Source organism: Meriones unguiculatus, chromosome 1 (genome assembly GCF_030254825.1).
Source record: "Meriones unguiculatus strain TT.TT164.6M chromosome 1, Bangor_MerUng_6.1, whole genome shotgun sequence".
Taxonomy (NCBI): Eukaryota; Metazoa; Chordata; class Mammalia; order Rodentia; family Muridae; genus Meriones; species Meriones unguiculatus.
Window position 1 is genome coordinate 3,056,698 of NC_083349.1, and position 22,349 is coordinate 3,079,046.

At 51.5% G+C, this 22,349-nt stretch overlaps 1 protein-coding gene across 4 annotated transcripts in view; it reads left to right on the forward strand.

The window, feature by feature from the left end:
- The window catches only part of Sergef (secretion regulating guanine nucleotide exchange factor), a 199,333-nt gene extending 177,260 nt beyond the window's left edge, over positions 1 to 22,073 (forward strand). For all 4 annotated transcript variants that reach the window (XM_060378773.1, XM_060378775.1, XM_060378777.1 and 1 more), the window contains one exon: positions 21,716 to 22,073. In XM_060378773.1, the coding sequence (XP_060234756.1) occupies positions 21,716 to 22,011 (296 nt within the window). In that variant the 3' untranslated portion in view covers positions 22,012 to 22,073. The remainder of the gene's footprint in view (positions 1 to 21,715) is intronic.
- The last annotated feature ends 276 nt before the right edge of the window (positions 22,074 to 22,349 follow it).

The following is a 22,349-nucleotide window of genomic DNA, read 5'->3' on the forward strand; positions in this document are numbered from 1 at the left end:
CAAAGCCTACGGAGCACACAGTTAGAAGGCCTCACATGGAGCTCTAAACATTTGTTAACTTTCCTTTGCAGAGAAAGTCACCAGGGCTGAGCAACTTAGTGATTCCATGGCATTAAAAAAATCAAGGAGTGAGCTGGGCATGGTGGCACAAGCCTTTAATCCCAGCACTCAGGAGGCAGAGGCAGGTAGATAGATCACTGTGATTTCTTAGCCAGCCTGATCCACAAAGTGAGTTCAGGATAGCCAAGGCTACAGAAAGAAGCCCTGTCTCGAAAAACAAACAAAGCAAAACAAAAGCAAGGGGTGGGACAAACGGCTCCTCCCTGACACACACTGAGAAGAAACCTTTTTTAAAATTTTATATTGGTTTATTTACTTTACTTCCTGAGGGGACCCCCTCCCTCCCCTCTTCCCAGTACCTCCTTCCCCCTTCCCGTTACCCTTTCCCCCAAAGGGGGCACTCCCCCGCATTAACCCTCTCCGGCACATCAAGTCACATCAGGACTGAGCATATCTTCATCCCGTGAGGCCAGGCAAGGCAGCCCTGCCAGGACGAAGTGATTCAAAAGCAGGCAAGAGTCTATGTTAGGAACAGTCCCCCTCCTCTCGCCAGGCACTCCATATGAAGACCAAGCAGCCCATCAGCTGTGTGCAGGGGCCTAGGTCCAGACCATGCGTGCTCCTTAGTTGATATCTCAGTCTCTGAGAGCCCCCATGGGTCTGGGTTAGTTGTCTCTTGGTCTTCTTGTGAGGTCCCCATCTTTCCCCCAACACTTCTACAGGATCTCCGGAGCTCTGCCCCATGCTTGGCTGCAAGTCCCAGCATCTGTCCCCATCTGCTATTAGCTGGAGCCTCCCAGATGGCAGTCAAGTTAGGCTGGGAACAAGAAGGGAAACTGGGGAGGGACATCTCTTGGCCAAGCTGGAGGCCTGCTACATGGTAGGCTCCTGCGTGTGACTCTAGCTGAGACTCCTGACAGTGGGGACATGAAGACTGAAGTGACCATCTCCTAGCCAGGCAGACTAGCAGAAAGAGGGGATCAACAACCCACCAATAAAACCTGTGAACCAAAAATTACCCTGCCTACGAGAGTAGGGATAACGAGGAAACAAAGATTGAGGGAAAGTACAAACAATAATTGGCCCACCCTGAGACCCACCCCACGGTAGAGAGCCAGCCCCTGACACTAATGATACACTGTGCAGAATTCTTATGTAATCACTTGGGTTTGGAAGGGCCAGCACCTGAACCAGGGCAGGACCAGCTTTCTGTAGGGACATAGCTCTTGAAGGAGAAATGGCTGGCATCCCAGGGCTTTGCCCAAAGCCCTTCAACATGTGAGGGGCCACAGTGTTTGCAGTGGAGGCAAGAGGCTGTCAGTGGTTGGATAGGGACAAGCTTGGGGACCTGAGTATGTGGATCAAAGAGCTCCATGTTACCTCAGCTCTCTGCCACAAGTGAGGTCCTAGAGCTCAGAGATGAGCCTGCTGCAGAGGCAGCATGGAAGCAGACCAGGAGAAATCCCTGCTCTGCTTCTCCCTCACTGTGCATCTTTAAACAAGGGACTCTAGCTTCACAAACTCCTGTCCCCTTGGTTGGAAAACACTGATATCCTTGAGATTTCACAGACATACAAATGAAAAGTGGCTGGCACAATTCCAAAATACACCAGGCTCAGTAAATATGACTTCCATTTTATCAAGAACTTTCTGCTAGGCTGGAGAAGTAATTTCCAAACTGAGTGTGCCAAGACCCCCAGGATCCTATCTGTACGTCCACAGCACAGCTTCCCAGTGTTGATTGATCTTACTGGGTGGACTAGAACACTATGGACTCGGGAACTTTGCTCAGTTCAGGGTGACTTTTGTCATTGAATGTGGTATTAACTTGGTATGTGTGGAAAGATCTTAAAATGTCCAGGCATGATAGAGGAATCTTCACATCCAGCTCTATTGACAGTGGAGCACAGGAGCCAGGTATAACCAACAAGTCAGATCACAGGAGAGAGGCACTGTGGAAAGCCGTGGGGATTCTCTGGAAAGCTGCCTGCACCGCTTGGAGAACGGTGCTGAGGGGTGGAGGCACCTGGCCTCCAGCCTCAGAGACAGTATTGGCTTCATTTGGAAAAGGAACAGCAGGTTAAACGTCCAGGTGGCTGGGACAGTTAGATGGCTCAGCAGGTACAGGCCCCTGTCCCCAGGCCTGACAAGCTGAGGTCCATCTCTAAGATTTTCAGAAGGGTAGAAGGGAAGAACCAGCTCCAGTGAGCTGTACACACATACCTGTGCACAAACTCGTGCACACATGCACACACACACGTGTACACATACTGATGCACACAGCCATGCATACATCACCTGTACACGTGCACACACATGCACACAGCTAAGGCCTCTTGCTCACGTGCAAAGTACGACACCACTCGTGAGCTCAGGAGGACTTTTGAATAGAGGAGTCTTGGGATTAGATTGTCCTTTCGGAAGGATCACAGCTCTAATGGCCTGGAGATTGGAGGCTGAGACTGAGGACTTCGAGGGGAGGTAGGTGTGAGGGAGGGCGCAGGACTTACTGCAGAGCCAGGGCTGTGAGCTGCCTAGCCTGAGCTAACCTCAGGTCTGCCCGGCCTGGGATGCCCCAGGTCTGCCCGGCCTGGGCTTATCCCGGGTCTACTTTCACCCCTTAGTTTCTCAGTTCCTCCGTTTCCTTGTCTCTAAAATGGGTAGAATGTGTTTGTCTATCCCATGGAAGTTTTGTGGCATATAAACGAGATGCATACTCCCACCACCTGGCATGTCATAGGGCTTAGTAAATTCTTAGTAAATTTTTCTTCTCTGATGCAGGTATGGTTTTGGTTTTGTCACTTTTCTTTATAACTACCCCAGGAGGAATGATCTCTTTGTTTGATTTCTTGTTTAATAGGTAAGCAAATTGAAACACTTAGAAATTTAGGAATGTATCTAACTCTCCACAGGAAGCGGATAACAGGTCAGAGTCTTTTGAAGCCTTTGCCCTTCATGCTGGAGACACAGGTCGTGGTGTGTAGGTCTTGGTTACAGGTAAATCATGAGTGAGACCATGAATACACTAGCATGGGCGCAGAGAGGACACGGAATGCTGTGACCGGCATCTGGCCTGGTCACAAGAGGCTGGCTCTCCTGTGCTCCAGCTCTTGTCCTTCCTAGGAAAAAAATATAGAAACCTTATCTATCCAAGGACTTCGGGAAGAGTCTCCCTTCTCTCTGTGATTGACTTTGCTGGGTGACCCTCCACCCAAAGACAAATAAGTCAGCCGGCCCCCTAAGTTCGGCCTGCGGTTGCTGCCACAGAGGCCTTTCCAGGGAGAGCTTCAGGTTGGAGGCTGTGTGGATGGCTGTGTGACCCCTGTTGGGCCCACAAATATCAACTCTTTGCTGTATGATTGATTTTTCGGTTGGTTAGTTTGGTCTTTGTGTGACCCAAGCAGCCTCAAGCTCATAATCCTCTTGCCCCAGCCACCCACATGCTGGGATTAGAGTACACTCCCTTTTGGTTTTTGTTTGTTTGTTTGTTTTTTGTTTGGCTTCTTTTTAGTGCTCAGGATCAAATGCAGGTCATGAAACATGATCAGAAATACTGTACACTATGCTATAGCCCAGCCCCGTCTCAGCCTCGAGACAAGGTCGAACAGCATTGCTGTTTGAATTAGGTGTGTGGTGGTTGCTGTTCTGGGCCTGAATCCCAGCTGTACCCACTGACTGGCTCTGGAACACTGGGCAAGCGATTTGGTCTCTGTCCGGGTTTAACTTTCTGCAAAATGGGTTTAATGGTAGGTCCTACCTGTACAGATTGCAATGCTGTACATTAGAGGGGTAAAGCCAGCACACTGCTCCTTCTGAGGCGATGTTACTGTCATTCCACCTGTGGGCTCCTTCCTGGCGTGCTGGCTGCTGTTAGCTCAGGCGGGGGCAGGGGGGATGAACACGCAGTGTCTCATGGCCACGGGAATACCAGCTGTGGTGAGAGAGGCCCCTGGTCTGCGGCAGGCACAGGCACGTTCCAGCCGCTGAAGGGGAAGCGTGACTCAGGCTAGACTCCGGGACTGACAGAGTGAGCCAGCAGGAGGAGGTGGACTCTGGGTTTCTCATCCCTGGCTTATAAGTGGGACAGGGTTTTTCTACAAAACAGTTTCCCCAAGCAGGTTACCATGAAGCAAGTGCAAAAGTGGCCAAGAGAAAAATGTTTGTGAGTTCACACGGGGGAGGCAGCCCAAAGGCTGTGAGGTGCTAACTGAGGAGTTGAACCTTCTCTTGATAGCCTACTTGCTGGTGGGCGTTCATATTGCTGTGGTGATTCCTTCTCCAGTCCCCCAGCATTTAGCAAAATTCCTGAAAACACCTCTCAGGTCTCAGCTCCACTAACAGGGGTGTGTTTTGTGGTGGTGGGAGGGTTACAGGAAGAGAGCCGTAAGGACCCTTCCAAGGAACAGTGCTGCCTGCCTGGTCTCCAGGAACCGATCAATACACAAGGTGCCTCTAGAGAGGGAACTGGATCTGGAGGACGCATTGCTGAAGCCTTTTGCTTGGTCAGACCTAGCACTGCCCCCTTGGCTCATTCTTTCAGCAGCCAGCACACTCTCTCCACCTCTTGGCAACGGCCAAATGGATTTCTGGAGCATACTGCAGTCAGTCATGCTTTCAAGAGGAAGGATGTTCATTTTCTGCCCAAGTATTGGTTTCCTCAAGAAACAGTTTTTTTTTTTTTTTGGATACTAAATGGTTGGGTTTAAACATGGTAAAACCTCAAAGAACTTAGGAAGACCAGAATGCTATATCTGGGTCAGATCCCAGGGAGGAATGGAGGTCTCTTAGAGTGTTTTGTGAACATGAGTTATCCTGCTTGAATAAGACCTGTCCACACCCCATCATGTGTGAGCTGAGAGGGAAACTCCAAAGGATTCATAACAGAACACTTTGGGCAGGAATTCTGTCCCAGCTTTCTTTAGAGAAAGGCTGCTTTGTCATGATCCCATGGTGAGGCTGATGCCCTCGGTGGCTTTGAAGTCACTCAAGCTTGTGTCCCCGCAAACAATAAAAGAGAAGCGAAGCCTGCTTCCCCAGGTTATGTGGGGCATCAAGTGAGAAAAGCCAGGTGAGGACATCCATCAGAACTTCTGGCTGTGTCTGTCTGTGGGAGAGGACAGTGTGCTAGAGAGAGGCACAGGTACATCTGGGGGACTCAGGAGATGATAGCAAGTCCAGAAGCTGCAGAGCAACCAGAGTCTCCCCAGCAGGAGTCGGAAGGCTGCAGACTTGGCTGTGTTTCAGCACAGCAGTCCAGAGACAGAATCTCCTCCCTGTAGAAGCCTGTCTTTCATCTACAAGCTTCAGCCAACAGCACGGCCCACCACTTGAGGAAGGGCAATCCACTTTACTTCAAGTCAAACATTTTAAATGTTAATTAACTACATCTAAAAGATGCCCCCACTACAGCATCCACCATAGCGTCTGTCAAACAGTGGTCTGCACGAGCCAGCTGTGCGGACACAGACTTCAGCGCCACACCATGCAAGGTACAGATTCTTGATGAGGACATTTCCCGTCACCTTTCACTGCCTCCCCCTCTGTGAAGTCCTTGCGTGAAGACTGAAGAAGCAGCACTCAGTGCTCCCTCTGGCTCTGAACTCAGAAGCTGTTAGTGCCTGAGCAGAGGGCCTGTGAGTTCCTCCTCCCTCTCCTTCCCTCCTTCTCTCCCTTGTCTCCCTTCCTCCCCTTCTGTCTTTCTCTGGCCTGTTTCTGCTGACTTTCCACTCCACAGCCAGCCCTAGCTAATTCCTGGGCTTTTCCTGGTGCCTGTGCTCCAAACCATCCCAGTTTCCCCCGTGTCCCATCCCAGTTGTTGCCACTTCTCAGACGTTTGCTGTTATTTCCATTTAGGCCAGATGGCATGCGCAGTGAGTGCCATTGTGAGCTTATGCCCGCTGCCGGGGTGGCCTTTCCGTGGATGTGCCAGTTGGTAGTGACTGGAAGAGTGCTTTAAGCGAGTAGGAGTTACCTTCCTGCCTCAGATGTTCTGCGCAGCACCTTACTCTAGGGAGAGGTGACCCCTCCATCTCAGAAATTTATACCACAACCCGCCCCAAATCTTCTCAGTTTGATTAGATTCTCTTTTAGGGGGCAAGGGAGATGCTTTGCACACTCACAAGCATACCATGTGCATGCAGTGCCCACCAAGGCCAGAAGAGGGCATTGGATTGCCCTGGAGCTAGAGTGCCAAGGGATCCATAAGCTCCCGTGTAAGTGACAGGAACCAAGCCCAGGTCCTTAGCAAGAGCGGCTAGTGCTGCTGAGCCATCTCTCCGGCCCCGAAGGCTTCTTGCTCTAACGGTGCGTGAGACTGCTTTTGCTGAAACTAAAGGACGCCTTGCTAGGATCTGTAAGGCAACGTGAGATTGTGGCCACTCTGTCCCCACCTGACATGATCCTGGGTGAGAGTCACTTTGTGAGCTTAGAGTCCAGGACTCTTGTAAAGCCCTGAAACAAGACCCTTCTTTGTGCAGTGCCATGGGCAGCTCTTCTCTTCACTCGCCATGTCTGCTCCTCATATCAACCTCCTGGACAGGCAGACTGGAGGCACGAAGATGGGCTTTTCCCATTTCCCAGGTAAAGACATTAAGGTTCAAAGACACGAAACGGTTTGTCTAAACTCACAGATGGTAAGCGGAAAGCCGGGGCTTGAGTGTGGGGTCCCTGGTTCGGCCTGCTTCATGCACCCTTGAGGCTGATACCATCTATCAAGCAGATAAAAAGTACCGGCATTGGGAAGGCCACAGAGGCCACCTCAGGCCCCTGGGGCTCCAGTAGGCAGGATGGGCTGAGTGAACTTTCTTGCGTTGGAGGATGCTGGTCTTAAGCCATCAAGTGGAAATGTTTTCCCATACTGTTGACCTAAATCAAAAGGCGTTTATCGAGGCATTACTCTTCCTTAGGTTCTCTACTTGGGGGGTCAGAATAAGTAAGCAGAAGAAGAATAAAAACTAGACTGGTGAGAGTCTTGTACGTGAAATGTAAACAGAAGGCTTTGTGTTTACAGGACAAGGTACAATTAAGTTGTCCCTGATAGACAGAGGCGAATTCAGCTGAGCCCAGTGCCTGGGGCAAGGCTGACGTTAGGAGACAGGAGATGTGCAGTGTCTGCTCTTGCCCTGACCCCTGTGCCACAGACACCAGTGCTTCAGGCTACTCGTTGTGTGCAGGCGGCAGGGGACAGCCTGGGCACTGCAGGACCCGGATGTGTGCAGTCTGCTGCAGTCCCTACCACTGCCTGCTGGTTCAGCACAGTGCCCAAAGCATCAAAGAAAGAGAATGTGCCCTGAAGCCCAGGAAGACTATGCAGTGAGCAGGGTACCCAGGCTGCCCAGGGGACATTCAGGCCTGAAGGATGTACAGGCAGAAGGCTGTTGTCTTTTTTTGCATCATTCTTTCAAACCTGTTTCTCAGTCTCCCGTGCAGTATTCTGTCAGCTTGTTGCCATGGAGAAGTAGGTTGGGGCTAGAAGCTCTGTCCTCTGTCAGCATTTCTGGACCTGCCAGCTGCCTTCCGCCCCTGTGAGGATGGAGGAGGGTCAGAATGGAACTGTGCGCAGGCCCTGTCTGTGCAGGCACTGGTGCTGTGGCTCATGTCCCCATGAGCTCTCACTACATTCATTCATGCATTGGCTCAGCTTCTTAAAGCGAGGGCCCTCTCTATGCCAGCACTGTGCTGTGCTCAGTGGAGAGTGGCCCCCGGCTGGACCTACTGTCCTGTCCCGCTACAGCATCTCCTCATCTGCCCCCCCATCTGCTCCCCTCATCTTCCCCCCTCATCTGCTCCCCTCATCTGTCCCCCCTCATCTGCCTACCCTCATCTGCCCCCCTCATCTGCTCCCCTCATCTGTCCCTCCTCATCTGCCTACCCTCATCTGCCCCCCTCATCTGCTCCCCTCTTCATCTGCCCCCTCATCTGCCCCCCTCATCTGTCCCCCTTATCTGCCCCCTTCACCTGCCCCCCCTCATCTGCTCTCCTCAGCCTTAGCAACTGTTTATTAGTCTTCTTGGAAGGCTGAGGCATAGGAGGTGTTCAACCAGGAAGTATGTTCAAGAAACCTTTTAGTGTTTCTTTTGCCCTTCTTCCTCTGATGTGTGGAACAAAATGAGCCACAGCAAAGAGATGAAATACCCTCACTTATTTATTTGTTTGTTTTTGGTGACAGGGTCTCACGTAGCTCAGGCTGGCCTTGAACTCACTGTATAGTCACACTGACTTTGAACCTCTGACCCCTCGACTCTGCCTCCAGGATGCCAGGATTGCAGGTACGAGCCACCACAGCTTGTTTGTGCAGTGCTGGGGATCAAACCCAAGGCTCATGCATGTTAGGCACTCCAGCTCTGGGTGCCGCTGCATCCCTGCCTGCCTTCTGCTCTTTCTAAGGTGTATCATTTCAAGCAAGAGGCTTACCCCAACAGCTGCCTCCAAACCTGTATCACCACAATATCAATAACTGAATTTTTATTTAAAAAAGTTATTTATATTTAAAAAATATCGGTGGCCGTTTAACCTTATCACATGCTTTTCTAGTGGAACCCTATTGAAAAAGGTAGCCCTGCAAAGCTCCCATGTCCTCATCAAGAGACCCAAAGCCGTGGCTGTGACCTTGGTCAAGAACTCAGTTCAGTTTCCAGTGTGGAAACATTGAGGAGTTTGATTTTACTATCCTGAATGGTTCTTTTAGTTCCCAAAGTCTGAGAATTCCATTAAGGGAAAAAAACTCTTAGTGTGGCACCCCATCACCAACATATCCATAGGGGGAAGGCTGGCCTCAGCTTGGCTGCTGCTCCAGCTCTGGAAATTACTCTCCCAGGAGGCTCTGGACCAGAACACTGCTGAGTGGATGCACAAATGCCTCTCAGACACAGAAGTCTCCTTCGGATGCTCCCTCTCTGCTGCCGGTCCAGTGTTGTGGCTAGGCTTGGCTTGTGCCCCAGAGCAGTGAGGAACCACTGGAAGGAGGGCCCTGCCCCCTCCTCTGCCCCCTCACCCATGTCCTGCGTTTTCTTAGAACCGTTGTCTTCCTGAGCCTTTGACTGCTGAGGATTCTATTCTGTCAGCCACCTGCAGTCCACAGCTCTGTGCAAGGCATTCGGCAGAGCAACAATAGCCATTGTCCTCACATGGTGACGCAGTCTGTGACATGGACAGGTGAAATAAAGCAACGCTATAGAGTTCCCGGGAGCTTGTCAGGAAAAGGCCGGGGACCGCCTCTGTCTCGGCCCAGGTGTTATCTCTTCCAGAGAGCTTAAAGGGTTGTGCCAGAGCGTGAACACTGAATCCCTTTACTGCGCTGAGGCTTATCCATAGCAACTGTTGCAGTCTTTCTGGAGGACACAGGGCTGAGTGGAGCTTGGCATCTCTCTGAGGCTTTAGACTGGCCTGGGAGAAGGGGTTGAGCATATTGGGACTGTAGGGCAGGACATGGTGCTATATAGACTAGGGTGGAGTGAGACGAGAAGTTCTCACTCCAGGATGGAGAGGAGTGGGAGGTACAGGAGTGAGCGGTCTCGGAACAGGCAGGCCTTGGGCTGAGAGACCCGGCAGGATAGAGGAGCAAGAAAGCTGAGAACTGGGGCTTTTTCCTTACCCAGGAGCCATACTCCAGTATCTCTCCTGACAGAGAGCCCTTTACTAGCAAGGCACTAGGCAGGGGACACTTCTCCAAGGAGGAGGTTCTAGGTTGGTGAGACACTGGCAGCCTGGAGGGGAATACAGTCTCCTGATAGTTCTGCCTCGGCTCATGGGCTGTCCTCAACAGGTGTTTTGCTAAGCTTGGGATAACAAGAGGAATGTTTTGACTCTGTTGGGAGTCAGAGTCTAGATTTATCAGCCCGACCTATGAATCCAGGAATGAGATGTCCTGCACCTAGCTGTGGCCTCCATCTTTTCAGGCTCCTGTCTAAGGCCTCTCTTAGTTACTTTTCTATGGCTGTGACAAAACACCATGACCAAGGCAACTTGTAAAAGAAAACATTTAATTTGACTCGCAGTTTCAAAGTGTTCGAGCTCATGATGGCAGAGCAAAGGCATGGCAGCAGGGTGGATGAGTGCTCACATCTTGATCCACAAGCAAGGGGCTAGAGACGGAGACGGGGGAGAGAGGGAAGGAGGAAGAGAGAGGGGGAGAGGAGCTCCACAAGCAAGGGCAAGGGGCCAGAGACGGAGATGGGGGGAGAGAGAGGGAGGGAGGGAGAGAGAGGGGGAGAGGAAGGGGTGGAAAGAGGAAGGAACGGAGAAAAAGAGGGAAGGAGGGAGAGAGAGAGAGGAAGGAAGGGAGAAAGAGAGGGAGGGAAAGAGAGAGAGGGAGGAAGAGGGGGAAAGAGGGAGAAAGAGAGGGAGGGAGAGAAAGAGAGAGGGAGAGAGGGAGGGAAGGAGAGAGAGAGGAAGAGAGGCAGGGAGAGAGAGGAAGGGAGGAAGAGAGGGGAGGGAGAGAGGGAGAGGGAGGGAGGAAGAAAGAGAGGGAGGGAAAGACAAAGGGAAGGAGGGAGAGAGAGAGGAAGAGGGAGGAAGGAAAAGAAGAGGGAGGGAGGGGAAAGGCAGGGAGGGAGAGAAGAAGAGAGAGGGAGAGAGGGAGAGCACTGGAAATGCCATGAGTCCTTGAAACCTCAGAGCCCAGCATCCATGACACACATCCTCCAACAAGGTCACATCGCCTAATCCTGCATAAACAGTCCTACCACCTGGGGACCAAGTATTCAAACATATGAGCCCATGGGAGCCGTTCTCATTCAAACCACTGTAGCTGCCAAACCTCCTGCCACAGCATCCTCAATATTCTCTTGGTCCCGCTTGTGTAAGGGGTGCTCTCTCTCTCTCTCTCACCATCCCTTTTCTACATCCCACTGGCCTCAGGCTTCATTCATTCTTCACCTTGGCCTCCAAACTGATGTCTAGGTCAACTTTCAACCACATCCAACCCAAAGTGTTCAAGATATAAGACTGCATAGGTGCTTTATAGATGTTACCATGGCAACAGCAATGAGATGCTGGTGCTGATTTTGCCTCTGAAGCACAGCTCTGATTCTGCTCTTCTCTTACCCAGTGTCTTAGCAGCTTCCAACTAGCTGTCAGATATTGTCCAAAATCTATAGTCAGGCCTTTTGAAGATTAGATCTACCGAGTCATTTGCAAAGCCCCCTATGTATCAGTCAAATTTCTACTGCGTTTTACAGTTTCATTTCTCCCACCAAGTGGAACTACTGTTGTTAGTTTGCAAGCTCCAGAGCCCAGCCAAGTCTGTTTTCACAGTGTTCTCCATGCTTGGAAGGTCCTAGCTCCCACCACACCAGTTTTTCTTTATCTATTAGGAGAGATCTGATGGTCTCCTAGACTGACTGCTCATTCCTTGAAGGCAGAAATCATGGATGGCTCAAAACAAGGTACAATTAAAGTTTCATTCATTACTTGAAAGGCCTGGCTTGTCTCTGAAGCTAGGGTTTGAGTCAGGGAGGTTATAAAGGGCTGTCTGTCCACACCTCAGAGTCTAGTCTATGAAGGGAAGTTTCCCCAATGTCTGCGGGGAAAAAACTCAGCCAGCTGCACATGGCTATGACCCCAGCATGTGTGCACAAACAAACGGGCTCCTTCTCAGACACACTGGCCAAAGGCAGAAACGCATGAGCAGCTATGGGTCAGGGCGGGCGACACGGTATCGGGAGTCTTAAGGTAAGCAGCACTGAGCATCCTGTTTTCAAGAGGCCCTTAGATGGTAGAAGGTCAAGGGAGGGTAAACGAGTCAGGTCCTAATCATAGTCTGAGCTTCTCTTTGGCCTCTAGGCTCAGAATCCCCTAGTTCAGAGCACACTGGTCCTGCAGCTGCTCCAAAGCAGAAGCCAGCCTGGAGGGTCTCAAAGGGAAACGGGTTCCCTTTCTGGGTCAGGGTGATTTGGAAGTAAGTATGACCTCAATCTAGAAATACCTTCTGATCTTCCATTCTTCAGTGAGCAAGACTCAGGGAGACAGTGGTGTCAGGAGTTTGAGGGGTCTGCCTCTTCAGCTTCGCAGCCTAGCTCCCCAGGCCCTTGCTTCCATTTCAAACACTTGCCATGAACACGCCACCCTCTGGGCTACCATTTGGAAAAGCTGATCTCAGCCTGACACTCACTGCCTGCAAATGGCGTAGAATTACGCTAATCAGTGGCTCTTAATTTCCCAACAAATGCGGGTGCTGTGCTAATTGCCAGGGTCCACACCGGCAGATCCCTGGTTGGCGGCGTCAAATAAGAGAAGTGGTAATTTGGAGGCTGGAGTGGGGGAGGGACTGCTTTGTTGGCTGAGCTGGTTAAAAACTGTATTAGACCACATGAGCCAAAGCGCAGCCAGCCAGGGCCTGAGCCTCTTGATCAGCCAGGGAACTGCGTGAGTAGCCCCCAGTGTGTGTGTGCAGGAACTGAGCCTCTGAGCGGCTATCCCTGCCCGTGAGTAGATTTGTTCTGTTCTTATTCACGGAGGAAGATTTCACCAGCAGCATGGCATGGTGCTGCCAGGACAGCCCATCAGGGATAAAGCATCCCCAACCTTGGTCTGCTGTTACCATAGCAACATGGCATTTCCAGACTCTCCAGGCAACCTTACGGCATCTGCTGCTGCAAGTGGTTCACGTGGAAAAGGGCCGCTGCTCCTTCTCCATTCCATAGAGAGAGCAAGCTGTGAAGACAGGGCACCATGCACTGGGGACCATGGCCTCAAAGGAAGGTGGTGTGGCGCTGATCAGGGGCCACTCGATAATAACATGGAAGTGTTTCTTCACGTCAGCCTGTCTACTCCAGTCTGGGGTGGGGTGGGGGAGGCAAAACTGCCAGCTCAGAAGAGACCTCCTGGAAGAAAAGGGGAAGGGAGGTAGATAAGAGGACACAGCCAAATGAAGGCTGGTGGCTGGGAAGGCCATGGAGTGCATGCACGAAGCTGGCAGTTTGGCTAGGCGGCAGACACTGGTGGAGAAGGCAGCTGGAGACCCGCCACTTCAGCTCTGCCCGGAACATTCTGACCTTATCTTCAATTGCATCAAGGTTATGTTCTGACGCCCATTCCCCTCCCTTGGGCTGCTGGACACACATCATGCCTTCCCCGGAGTGGGGGCGCCTCCTCTTCCATCTCTGCTCACTGCTGTGTGTCATCACATCTGTGCTCACTACATTCGTTGACTCTCTTCTTCCTCTGTGAGGATACAGAGAGAAAAATGCTTGTTCAAAATCAGGCAGGGATACAGAAGCCATGAGGCACAGGTTAAGAGCTTAGGATCTAGGCAGCCTGAGCCTTGATTATTTCCTGTTTGCCACTGGTTTGGAGGTGAGCCTAAGCCTCAAATAAACCCCACGTTCTTCAGGGGCGGAATGGGGGTCCTGGACATCCTTACCCTAGGTTCTTAGGGTAGTGAAGTGGCAGAATAGAAGTGGATCAGAACAAAAGCCTAGATCTTAGTGGCTTATTAAGTGTCAGTTATTTTCCTTAAAAATGGAGAGCTGTTTATCTCCACACCCTTCTTTTCCTTCTGTGCACATACAGGGCACTGGAATGGTACTTTATGTTGACCCCAGGTGGCTGTCACTGTGTGGCTGGATGGGAAGGAGCCATCCATACTGGAGGCGGTACACTCTGCCTGGTGTTCTCAGCATTGAACTGCATGGTCTTTGCAAGGCTGGAGCCTCGCCAGGCCAAGTCTGTCCAGGAGCTCAGCCTGCACAGTAAAGTGTGTGCCCATCTGGGTGTTGTAGTTGATGCTGCATGGTCTAGGGCTTCAACCATGGACCTCCCTGAAGAAACAGAGCTTCTTCCCTCCTTTTGGGAACAGCAGGTATTCATAGTCCCTAAAACCTAACTGTATGACCTATGAAAGATTTCCATTCACTCTCCTGAAATGACTAGACCGGAACTGTCAGCAGTAAGAATGGCCCATCCAGTGGATAAAGACTCTGCATGTTTATCTCAGGGCACTTCCGGCTGAACCCACACAGTTCAGTCTGGAGAGGGCCCTGCTCCCATCTTCTGACACTCCTGTTGGTCTTCCCTTTAGCGTGTAGATGTAGCTCTTTTGCAAATGATCCCTTGAGATGAAGCACAGGAGCTTAGGCTCGGAGCTAAGTGTGTATCCTGATCACACTAGCCGGCAGTCCTTTTCCTGGTGGTGCTTACATGCTCTCATCTGTTCAGAGGCCGATAGTGCCTCAGAGGGCCTGGCAGCTGAGTGAGAGGTGAGGTGCGAGTCTCCAGGAGCCACCTCTAAGCCAGCATGGCTGCAGGTGCCATTGGGCTAAGGATGATTGTGGTAGAAGCACATCATTTTCTGGAAGCCCATCAGAGCCAGCAAGGTGCTTGGGGACCGTTCGAGGCCGATTCTTTTGGTCTGACACAGGGTGCTCTTGGAGAGACACTGACTTACCAGGCCCACAAGCCAAGCAAGTGTAAAGCAAGCCTTTGCTCTGACACCAGCCTTCAGGCCTCACAGCACCACACTGCCGTGACAGGGTAGATGTCTGCATCACCCTGACTCTGGGACTTCATTGGAATTGATTTTAAATCCTGAGCTAAGGGAAGGGGGGGGTCTGGGGAGATGGTTCAGTGGGTAAAGGTGCCCTTGAGCCTAAGGACCCGAGTTCATCCCAGAACCCACAGAAATGTGGAGGAAAGAATCCGCTCCTGAAGTTGTTCTGTGCTCTCCACAAGCACTATGCTTGTGCACACACCCACACAGCCACACACACACACACACTCGCACATACACACACACACTCTTGACTACTTTTTTGAGAGAAAGGAGTTTTTCAGAGGCATATGCCTCAGACAGTAAACAGACTTTTTAAAAGATGAATTATTATAAAAGCAACATTGAAGAAGATTTAGATGATAGAAAATGATGGTATTTAAAAGTCAGTAAGTTAAGTAACATCCTTAGTCCTCAGAAATAGCCTGGCAAAGAGGGTGTGTTTTGTAGATGAAGGGTTGGACTGGTGGTCCCTCACACCCTCCGGCTCTGACTCTGAATGTAGGACCATCCGGAGAGACACGTGGGACTGAACTCAGTGCTGCAAACTGCAGGCAGATATGTCGCCAGGACTAACCCTGGCTCTGGAAATTCCCCTCCGGGTGGACTTCACATGTGGTCTCACTTGACTTTTGGGTCATCTTCAGGGAAAGGGCTTAATGTGGTAAAACTATTCTCATTTTGAAAATGAGAAACTGGAGCCCAGGGGAGATTAAATAACTTTATAGGATCACACCCCTGGAATAATGGAGTTCCTCCCTCCATAGGGTTGCCATCAGAGAGCAGGGGCTTGCAGTGAAATCTGTGTGTGAACAAATGCCTGGATGCTGGGTCTCCTTCAGAGAAGGTTCTGGGAAGCCCCCAGTCCTGCAGTCAGGGTCCGTGGAGCTGGAGCAGTGAAAGCTGACCGCATGTGCTCACCCTCTCCCCCCCCCCCCACTATGCAGGGCAGCGTTATGGTTCCCATTTTGTGCCCTGAGATGCTGAAAACAGTTTAGCTGGTGTTTCTTCTACCACAGCAGCTCTCAGATTCTGGGATGCCCAGACCTCCCCTTGGAGAGGATGGTTCTCCTCTCCTGGGGTGGGCATCTAGCCTCATGTGAAGAAGTGAGAAGGTTATCAGGACACTGCCAGAGATGGTGGCTTGGCTTCTTGGAGCGGGAGCTGCAGCAGTCAGCCAGGTGGTGCTGTCCTGGAGGAGACAGGCCCCTCAGAGTCTCGTTTTCATCCCTTCCCCCTGCACCACAACAGCAACTGGGCCAGCAAACAAATGACACAGCAGAGAATAACAAAACGGTTTCCATAGAGATGCTTAGTGCTTGCGCCTGTTGGCATGCCTCAAACAAGCACTAACCTGAACCCTGGCTAGAGCAGTGTGAAATGTTACCTACTCCATGGGGGGCGGGGGGACATGGTTTTGTCCTGTGACTGTACACTGGGAAATTTCCCCTGGAGTTCTTTAACAGCTGGCCACAAGAAAGAACAACCCAAACAAGGCGAGGTGGGCAGGAAGCCGGGCGTCCCAGCAGCGGGTGCCAGCTGAGCAGCCATCCTGTGGTGGACTCTTCTGGCTACTCTGTGTATCTGTTTAAAAGCAACAAAGACAAGTGAGAGACGACTGTCCTTGTTTATAGGCGACAAAGCCAAGACCTAAGTGTGTACGCCAGATGACAGCAATATCAGCCCCATTGCTACTGAGCACTGACAACTGGCCCCACAGTCTCTGCGCCCACCCTGGGTGGGGATCCAACTAGGTACCCGGTGGTCCTCCTTGTCCCAGGGGGCAGGGTTGGGTCAGTCTATACAGGCAAGTCATTCTGAGAGCTACAGTGACGTGGTCCTGGACAGTCCTGCTACAACAGGAGACCCAGAGCTACACACAGAGCTGGTCTATCCTTGCTCTGATATCTCCATCCTCCCATATGCATGCCCACACACATGCCATGCATGAGCACACACACCCATATGTGCCATGCATGAGCACACGCACACACACACACACACACACACACACACATGCCATGCATGAGCACACGCACACATACAGGCACACACACACACACGCACACACACACACACACACACACACACATGCCATGCATGAGCACACACACCCATATGTGCCATGCATGAGCACACGCACACACACACACACACACACATGCCATGCATGAGCACACGCACACATACAGGCACACACACACACACACACACACACACACATGCCATGCATGAGCACACGCACACATACAGGCACACACACACACACACACACACACATGCCATGCATGAGCACACGCACACACACACACACACACACACACACACACATGCCATGCATGAGCACACGCACACATACAGGCACACACACACACACACACGCATGCCATGCACGAGCACACACAGCAGCGTCTTGGGTGAGGATTGCTTTCGTTGGCCTGCCCTGTCTTCCATCAAAGTGAATGAACTTTGAGCCACTCTAGGGGCAATTGGCATTTAGGAACTGTTTATACAGAAACAAATATTTACTGAGCATCTTTTCTGATATATAAGGTTTTTTTAGTTTTTCGGTAAAGCCGTTGAATAAAATCCAGGTTTTGCTTCCTTGGAGCTTTGCATTCTAGCAGAAACAAAAAGGTTCTGGTGGGCTGTTACATGGTAGGAAGAAAACCACCTCAAGCTCCCGGGAAGTAGCCCGTATCCCCCAGGGGCCCTGGCCACAGGGTCTCCGCACTTCCCTTCTGACTATCACCCCTTCCAGGCATGCGGCTTCTCCCATGACACTGGTCCAGGAGAGGGCAGCCAGGCTTGCTCATGTCAGCAGCCCAGCTACTCATGGGAGGAAGCGCAGAGCTTCCTGGGACCAGGGCTTGTAGCCACACACGACAACAAATGTCCTTTCAATCACACAGTTTGTGTGACAGAAAGGATAGTCACAAAGAAAAATGTATGTATTATTCCCTGTAGTATTGTAAATCCAAGACACTCACTTTGTTCACAAAAAGGCAAAACCAGAAACTGACTTAGAGAGGCGCAGGGCCAGTGTGAACTGTGCTGGCAACTTAGCACAGGCTCCTCACTGCCGCTCCTCCTCCTCACTGCTGGCTCCTCACTGCCTGCTTCCTCATGCTTCCTGCTGTTTCTCTCTTGGACCGCAAGCCTGCCAAAGGGCTCTCTCTGGAGAATGTGTTCCTTCATGTCTGTCTGGTAGGGAGCTCTGCCGTTCACTCATTTGTCCATCCATCCATCCATCCATCCATCCATCCATCCATCCATCAATTTCTTTCTCTATTTATTCCTCTATAGCCTTTTTGTAGTCCTGGCTGTCTTTGGACTCACTATTTACAATAGACTGGCCTCGAATACACAGAGACCCACCTGCTTCTGCCTCCCAAGCGCTGGGATTAAAGATGTGCACCACCACGCCCTTGGCACCTCCATCTTAGACTGTTCCAAACAGCTCCTCCTCTTCTCCCCCAAACTGCTCTTCTTCCTCAGCTCACAGACAGCGCTGCTGTAAAAGTGTGAACCCTGGCGGAAGACTCCACACTGGGCAGCAGTGACGGGTCAGGGCTGCTTCTCAGAGCCATCAGCCTGTAGTGTAGCTGCATCTATGTCTTGAACTTGATCAAAGTCAGCACAGGTGAGACGTGCTGCATAGAGAGAACTCAGAACCTCTGACCTAGGAGCCACCATAACTCTACTGCGTGCTAGGGATGCCAGGAGAGCCTAGCACAATCCATAGTAAATTGCATCCTCTATACGAGGTGGGGGCAGCGGTTGGCAAACGACTAGTGGCTGCCACCAGGACCTACTTTTGTATGATGGCATGTCCATTCTTTTGTTTGAAAACAAAAGTTTGGATGTATTTACTTTATTTGCATGTGTTTGCATGTATGCATGCCATGTACATGCCTGGTGCCCACAAGGATCAGAAGACAGTGTTAGACCCGATTCCCTGGAACTGGAGGTACAGATGATTGTGAACCACCATGTGGATGCTGGGAACTGAACACAGGTCCTCTGCAAGAGCAACAAACGCTCTTAACTGTGGAGCCATCTCGCCAGCTCACAAGCCATTCTCAAATGACCTTCAAGGGATTATCAGAAGAGAATGTTGGGGCTGGGAGATGGCTCATGGACGAAGTCCATGCTTTGCTGTACAAGCTGGAGGACCTTAGCATACACAGAAAACAGCAGGCATGGTAGCACACACCTGTGACCTAGCACAGGGAGGTGACAAGAAGGTCCCTGCACTTGCTAGCCAACCCCACTCCAGCCAGTAAGCTCCAGGTTCAGCAAGAGCCTCTGTCTCAAAATGTAAGGTGGGGGGGCACACAGATGCACACACACAGGACAGAGCATCTGTAGGAATAAGTTCAGTGGAGCCTGGTGGACAGCGTGTGGAGTTTACCGTGGAGTTTGGAGCCCTCTCACACCCTAGATGCTCAGCCTTATCCTGGAAGATGAGCACCGTCCGTGAAATGTGGCTCCCTCACTGGGCTGTTCCAACCTAAGCAGATAACACATACAACTTGAGTGACCTCTCCTCAGAGTACCGGGGAAGAGATGTCTGGGCCTTTGCCAGGCTTCTCCACCCAGGCATGAATGTCCTGGCTCTGGGCCTCATCTGCTCAGCCCTGAGTGTGGCTTCCTCAGCGCAGCTTCCCCTTGGCAGGAGGAGAAGAACATGCCAGCTGCCCATTGTGCTGTGTCCCGTGGCGAGGTCAGCTCTGTCTTCCTCCCATTCCCATCCCTGCTCCCCGCCCCCTGCTGACAGTCAGCTGTGCCCCTCACCACGGCCAGGCTCTTGGCCCATGGAGGTGCCAAGCTGGGCCCTATGGTCCTGAGCTCTTCCACCTTCCCTCCTGCTCCTGCTCAGCCTGGTGAAGTCCTGTCCAACCAAGGGAAGGGAAGGAGAATCACGGTCTGTCCATGTGCTCTCTTGCCATGCCAGTCAACCTGAAGACATGTATTTCCCCAACCCTGAGCCCCTGACAAGTATTGCCTTCCTCCCAAGGAAGTAGAGCCCCGAGGGCTGTCCCCTTAGGCCCACTCGGCCTCCCTCTCTCAAAACAGTGATCTGTGAAATAAATTTTTGGTCTACTCTTTAAGCATCGGATCATGGGAAGTCAGGAGTGTCTTCTAATAAAGATGAGCTGTCAGTGTTTCTGTGCTGCAGAAGAAACTGAACATAAAAGCCCAGTGAACCTGCTAGGTGTGCCGGCACACCTGAACTCCCGGACTTGGGAAGTGGAGATAGGAGGGTGGAGGTTCAAGATTATCTTGGCTTTATAGTAAGTTCATGAGCACCTGTCCCCCCACACCTAGTCAGTAAGTACAGCCATAAATACATGTCTGTTGTAAGATCGAGATCAAATTTTAAGTCAAACTGAAAACAAACAAAAAGCAGCAGGTCAGCTAGCTTTTGGATTTGAGCCCTTGAGCTTTTTTTATATTAACTGGGGCTGTGGGGGATTATTAGCTGAGGTGGGGAGGCCTGTGGGAAACAGTACAACAGGGGAGAGAAGAGTACCCAGGAAGCGCAGGGTTTAAGTTTGCCAATTTCATTGGTAATCGAAGTACACATTAAACAGCGAGACACCATTTTGAATTTAAATTGAAAAAGATTTTTAAAGCCCATGATGCTAATGAACATTGATGCTGTGTGAGGGGGCAGAGGCGCTCACAGGCCGCATCCAGATAGCTTCCCTGAAGAGCGTCCTGGCAGTCACGCGGTCCTCGGGAGCCTGCAAGATGGCTGTACCCATTGGCCGGGCATCCCGTCCTACAAGTCTAATTTGAGAGGGTAATTAGAGGGAGCGACAGAGATTCACGCTCAGAGGTGTACATGCAATGCTGTAGGAAAATAGGAAATTAGAAACAACCTGAGCCTCTGCTAATGGCCGCAGGCTAAGTAAATTGTTTAATTCTCGTAATGTGCAATTAGGCAGCCACTATAAACAAATTGCTCAGCAAAAGACTCAGTAAGCAAAGTGAGGTGACATAGCCCAGGCTTCTGGGAGAAGACATTTGCAGTGTGTAGAGCAAGGGGAAATGCACTAAGTTCTCCACAAGAAAAGGCTCAGCGTGTAAACGTGTGATCCAGAGAGCCCAGGACTTGGTGCGGACTCGTAAAGCAGAGCTGTCTCCCACTAACAGGAAAGCAAGCTAAGGGGCTGTCCTCAGCAGAGCAGCATAGTCTGCAGGGACACAGAGGTGCCGAGGGGCCCGCCTGGAAGGTGCTCACCGCAGTGCTGTTTGGAACAGCAGCCGTATTGGGGGCTGTTGTGCGTCATATCTGATGCTGATATGTGTAGCCCGGTGGCAACAGCATTTACTAAGGACTGGCCCTCCCAAGAACGCACCCCAGTGGAGGATAGCTTCGTAATGAGAGGCTGTTCACGATCTAGTCTATGATAAGCTTCTACAGCAGCGTAAAGATATGTATCAGTGGTGTGCTCTCCCAAGTCCCTGAGGAAACCGAGTGCGCAGTGTTTAAGGGCATACGTACATGTACATACAAACATACGAGCACAAAAGTAATGGGCATTGGCTTCAAAATAGCGGTTATTGCCAGGGTGGGGACCTCAATGGAGGTCAGACTTAAACATGATTTTTTTTTAAGGAGAGGATTGAAGTACTTATGGAAAATTGATAACTAGTGCTCTGAGCTTCAGTTAGGCTCTCCTACATTGTTTCCCATGCTTTTCTACTAAGGTAGTTCGGGTTTTCAAGCAGTGTCTTTAAGCAGGGAGGTTGAAGCAGAGTTTCTGTGTGTAGCCTGAGCAGGTCTGGAGCTCAGCACCCTTAGCATCTCAAGAGCTGGGGTTATAGGTGTGTAATCATTATAGTTTGTGGGAAGCAGCTACGGGCCAAATAAGAAGCTGGTGGCCTGGGCCAGAGGAGCAGCAGAGGTGGAGGGCCGTGGGGGACACCGGAGCTGTTCTTGGGGGTGGAGCAAGCAGGGCTTGGTGGCCAGTCACCTGTGAGGGTGAAGAACGGAGGACGGAAGCCATGACTGGAGCGTGAACAGCCAGAGGGTGACAGATGACACTGACTGGAGGTGGGGCAGATAGAGGGGCCAGGGCACACCCTGTCCACCACAGCTTTGGTTTCTCGCTCTGTGGATGGGGCGCCACAGTGATGCCTGTGCCCTCTCTTCCACAGGCGGCAGGTGCTGTTCGTGGGGCTGGAACGAACATGGCATGTGTGGGGATGGCACTGAGGCCAGCGTCTGCACCCCCACTCCCGTGCTCTCACTGTCGGGACTCCTCCTCGTGGGCTGCGGAGCCGGCCACTCCTTCGCTGTGTGTCAGCTGCCAGTGCACCCTGTGCTGTGCCGGGATCCCCAGGTCACCTCCCCACTCCCAGATGCCACAGAAAACCCTGAGTCTCGGGACGCCGTGGATAGAGAGAAACCGGAAGGAGAGACAATCCGTAACTTCAACCCAAAGCAATTCTGACAAGACGAGAAACAGTGGACCCTGAGAAAGAACCTGTAATAAAGTGGCTTGTTCTAACAAAAGATTCCTGGAGAATCCTTCTGTTAGGTTATGGGGTCAGTAATGCCCCTGTCAGCTGGAGCGGGCTCCCGACAAGCACTGAGGGCTGGCCAGAACAGCGAGGAGCCGCTGGCCCAGTGCTCAGAGATGTCCGAGCTGTGGCGAGGACAGCCTTTCTACTGGGCAGATGTGCATGAGGGGATCCTCGCTAAAGATCATGCAGTGTTAAAACATCAGCAAGGAGGGGTCGAGGCCCCCGTGGCTGTGTGAAGGCGGAGGCTTCTTCATCGTGTTCAGAG